General features: G+C 48.1%; 1 protein-coding gene across 1 annotated transcript in view; it reads right to left on the bottom strand.

Annotated features, from left to right (window-relative positions):
• The window catches only part of akt1 (v-akt murine thymoma viral oncogene homolog 1), a 58517-nt gene that overhangs the window by 19359 nt on the left and 34158 nt on the right, over positions 1–5000 (bottom strand). The window contains 1 exon segment of the mRNA XM_042071225.1: positions 1857–1985. Coding sequence (XP_041927159.1) covers positions 1857–1985 — 129 coding nt within the window.

Below are 5000 nucleotides of genomic sequence, written 5' to 3'. Positions count from 1 at the left end.
TCTATTAAACATCTACATCTAACATCATCTATTAAACAAGGCCTCTACATTCTAAATTCTTTGACAGTGCTCTGACGGCTCCTCTCTGCACTGCGACACATACAGGGCCTTTGTCTTTATTTGATAGCATATCTTTTAAGGCCTTGTATCTGCATGACCAAATGTCAAAGCAATGCAAAGTGATGATTTCCACACTGTTGATGTTGTACTATACAGCATGTACTCCCAGCCACCGTGTCCTGAGCATGGTGGACAGACATCATGAGCACACTGCCACTGCCAATGGCTTTGGCTAATGACCACGCTCTGCCTCCCCCCCCCCCCCCCCCCCCCCCCCTCTGACAGGTACAGACACACAGAGCTGAGCTAACCATTCAACTCACACCACAAGTTTGCTAAACATCTGTGGACAGCAGACGGCAGAGAGAAAGTGAGAGAGAGAAAGAGAGAGAGAGAGAGGAAAAATGAGGCATTTGGAGGTTGGAGAGAGGAGGCCTGGTGTCAGGAGCAGAACACACACACACACACACACACACAGACAGACAGGCTGGCTGTCGCAGAGATGGAGCATCTCAGCATGGGACACCACTGAGCTCCAGCACGGCTCATCAGCGGAGCAAAGACAACCAGCAGACACAGCCGTCTGCAGCTTCTCCATCACACACACACACACACACACACACACACACACACACACACACACACACCGGAACTCCTCAAATAGACACACAAACACACACACACACACACACCGGAACTCCACAAATAGACACACACACACACACACACACACACACACACACACACACACACACACACACACACACACACACACACACACGCATATGTGCATACAATGCCCACATACACATGCAGTCTCATACACTCGGACACAAGCATTAAGAGCCACATACACACATCCTCATACAAACACAAACACACACGCACACACACACTCACTCAGGCATACACACATAGATAAATAATTCAGATCAGGCACTTAATAACCACAATAACTCACGAGTGTCAGGAGGAAGCGTTTTGTTTAACAAACAATATGCTGTCTAATTAGCGTGCTCAATCATCTCCACAGAGCCCGACACAGCTCCGTTCTGTTCTGTCTGCCTGGTTCTGCTGAGCCGGGCCATCTAGAACGTGCTGGAACGTGACGGAACATGGACAACACGTGCAGACATATGCTTGAGGTGTGTGTGTGTGTGTGGGGGGGGGGGGTACAGGATGTTGGCTCTCTAGCAGTGTTTGGAAGACGGGTATGACCCCCCTCCTCTGATTCTCAGTAGGGAAAGTGGGGTGACTATCATATTTAATATGAGGGCTTGCCTTTCACTGTTCTTGTTCTGGCTGGATTAAGACTAAGACTGCACTATGCACTACAGTGGACTGCACTTGTTTTGGAGCATACACTGTAGATTTACAAGAAATTAAAAATAACATCACTTTCAAATGGAAAATCTGAACACCAAATTCTTCCAAAATGTTTCTTCCCTTAAGAATAATCTTTTCTGCCTACATTTGTCAGGCAGTAAGGTTTGATAGTAAGGACAGCACAGTAAGACATATCACAGTATGCTACTATGTGTGTGTGTGTGTGTGTGTGTACTGTGTGTGTTTGTGTACTGTGTGTGTGTGCTACTGTGTGTGTGTGTACTGTGTGTGTGTGTGTACTGTGTGTGTGTGTGTATGTGTGAGTGCTACTATGTGCGTGTGTGTGTGTGTGTGTACTGTGTGTGTGTGTTACTATGTGTGTGTGTGTGTACTGCGTGTGGGTAATCTGTACTGTGATGCGAGCTGTGAGAAGTGTCAGGTGTGGCGGTGAGATTCCCAGCTTGACTCACGGGCCACGGAGAAGTTATTCAGAGGCGTCTCCAGCTGATCCACATCCTGCGGCCGCTCCTTATAGCCGATAAACGTACCGTCGCTCTTCAGCAGGAAATACCTCGGCCGCCAGGTCTTGATGTACTCTCCTGGAGATGCCCAGAGAGAGAGAGAGGGAGGGAGAGAGGGAGGGAGAGAGAGAGGGAGGGAGAGAGAGAGTCAGTGTCCAGAGAGTACAGTTGTTTCATGTCCAGTTGTTTCATGGGAGCAATGGGAGAATAGTGTTGCTCATAGAAACAGAAAGGGAAACGTCACATCATCTCCCATGCAGAGAGCACAATGCTAACAGCAGCACACCATGAGATGACCCTTGTGATGACCTATGTGTGTGTAAAATGTGGCCACTTAATCAACTCCATTTGAAAGTGCTACTTCAATGGTGTTAGTGTGTGACAGATCAGATGACCAGCTCCCCTCCTTCCCTCCCCTCCATCACGTCCCTGTGTGGGCGGCTGCTGCTTTCTGCTGCTGTGGCAGGGGTCAGACAGACAGCCGTGGACAGCACAGAGTGGGAGTTGGAGGCTCAGTCAGGACCCCCTCCACTAATCCACCTGTGCCACCGCCTACCAGCACCGAATGACACCACACACACCCAACTACGTCAAGCCCCCAACCCAACCCCCCCCCCACCCCCCCACCCCCCCCCCCCCCCCACACACACACACACCACTTGAAAACAAAAACTCAACATCTTAGGCCACTGGAGAAGGACAAGCTGGAGCAGCTCATGTCATCACAAACAAACAAACAAACAAACAAAAGAGTGAGTCATGGGCACAACACAGTGCAATAGGAAGATGAGATGAGATGAGCAGGCCTGAAGATTTACCACAGGAGAGCGAGAGAGGGCGAGAATGAGGAGGGGAAAAAGTGTCATTTATTTTTAATTACGAGCGCTGGATATTAACCCCATGCTGAGCTGGAGCAAGCTGTCCCTAATTGCCCCATTTCCTGTCGCACACTTGCTCCGAACAGAAAGTCAGAGAGAGAGAGAGAGAGAGGAATATTAGTCAATCCAGACGTCTGTTCCTGTCTGCAAGACACAGACTTCCGAGATTAGTGTGTATCAATAAACACACTCTCACACACACCCTGCCAGCCGCACCGGTCATGTGGTCATGACACAGAGGACAGAGGTCAAACAGAAAGGGCGCAGGAGCCCATAAGATACACTGTGATTGCCTGACGCGTGAGGCAGTGCAGTGTGTGACAAAGGTGTAGTGAAGCGCGTGAGGAGGATGTGCTTGATTTGCAGTCCTCAGCTCTAGCTCACCTCCGTCACACGTGTATAAGGACGCCCTCACGCTGGGCATCCCCTGGCCCTCAGTACACACAATCTCATTGTGCTCACATGCTGCATGAAACCACCATTCAAATAGTGTAACATACCCAAGCCAAACTCATCATGTGCTAGCGACCGCTGACCTGCATTCTGCTGAGACCCTCACCACTCACACAGATTGGAGTCATTTGTGTAAGAGCCTGGTATATGTCCATGTGATTCTTACACAAGCTTATTAGCTTGTGTTGGCAGCCTCTCAACAAGCTCTCGGAGGTTGTTTAGTATTTGTTTATTGTATTGACATTTAATGACCCACAGCCTTTAAAAGGTGTCATTAAAGGTGACCATGCCTAACATTCCTGGATTTAGAGAAGAGATGCATTTCATGTCTCTTGCCGCACATGAGAGATGGATTTGAGTTGCCCTGCCGCATAGATATGTGAATTGCTTTTACACCAATTTACAACTGAATGATACACCTGTTCCATGTCGGGGCTCATTTCGTATGATAAAGAGTTGTAGTGCATTAGTGCGAGGCTTTCGCCTGTCGACAATTTAACACCAAACCATTACAAATGGGGAGCAAACTACCAGCAAAACACCTGATTTACTGCAACTGGTTAAGGGCTTATGTGTGTGTGTGTGTGTGTGTGTGTGTGTGTGTGTGTTTGGGGGGGGGGGGGGGGGTGCACAAACATCTGCCCTAACCAAAGCACCGTATACTTCACACTTCAATTTGCAGCAGATGCCCAATATGTTATTACTGCTGTTGCCATTTTTCATCGTGGCACGAGGGGGAGATTTTTCACACTGGCGTCTGTTCTGCGGTATTCCTTCATAAAAGCCTAACTTCATTTAGGAATTAGTTCTACTTTGTCAGCCCCTGGCGTACAGTGCTTACAGCTCGGAAACACCACTGCTGATAGCACAAACCAGATCGGTTTTATTTATCAGCTGTTTTGTCCACACACACAATGCTGATATATCTCCATTCTGAGTTTGCTTTAATAACAGCAACTTATAAATTACAGTTTAAACATGTATAAATGACTGTATGGTAATGAATGATGTTGCATGTGTGTATTATTCTGAATACACAGTGCTAAACAGAATCACTTCATTCAGATAAGATTAATTGCAACCCTTTCTTATTCATCTAATTTCCACTCAATTAGGATTACAATCGATACAAATGATTTTATCTCATTAGATCCTCATGTGACATAAGAAGTCAGTCAGACCATAACACCCTGGGAGAGTCTTCACAGAGATACTGCTATGCTGAAGCCTGTGGCTATATTTGGCCTTACATTCTATTTTTTATTCTATATTATATCTACTAATTATGCATTAATATCTATCTAATGCATCCATCTATGTACCTCTCCACCTCAATCTATCCATCTATCTACCTCCTGCAGCTGCCACTGCTGTGTGGGGGGCCAGAGCTGTCTGGTGCTGCCGCTGAGAGAGGAGGGCTGAGAACAGAGCAGTGGTGGGAACAGGAGCTGCGGTGCAGTGGCAGGCCTCTGGGCTCAGAGCTCAAGTCTTGGCTGACCCAGCAGCTCTCTCTCACTCTCTCTCTCCCCCCCCCTCTCTCTCTCTCTCTCTCTCTTCTCTCTCTCTCTCCCTCCCTCTCTCTCTCTCTCTCTCTCTCTCTCTGTTGGCTCGCAGCAGGGCCTGGCTGGCTCGCTAGGTTGTTGGTTGGTTGGCTGGGACAGGGGGGTTGTGGGAACAGAGGACAGTATGTCCACAATGCAGAACAGGGGGGTAAGGGGTGAGGTGGGATGTGTGTGTGTGTGTGTGCGTGTGTGTGTGTGTG

Source organism: Alosa sapidissima, chromosome 19 (genome assembly GCF_018492685.1).
Source record: "Alosa sapidissima isolate fAloSap1 chromosome 19, fAloSap1.pri, whole genome shotgun sequence".
NCBI classification, from domain to species: domain Eukaryota; kingdom Metazoa; phylum Chordata; class Actinopteri; order Clupeiformes; family Clupeidae; genus Alosa; species Alosa sapidissima.
The sequence above is the reverse complement of the archived record's forward strand: the minus strand, read 5'-3'. Positions and strand labels throughout refer to the sequence as shown.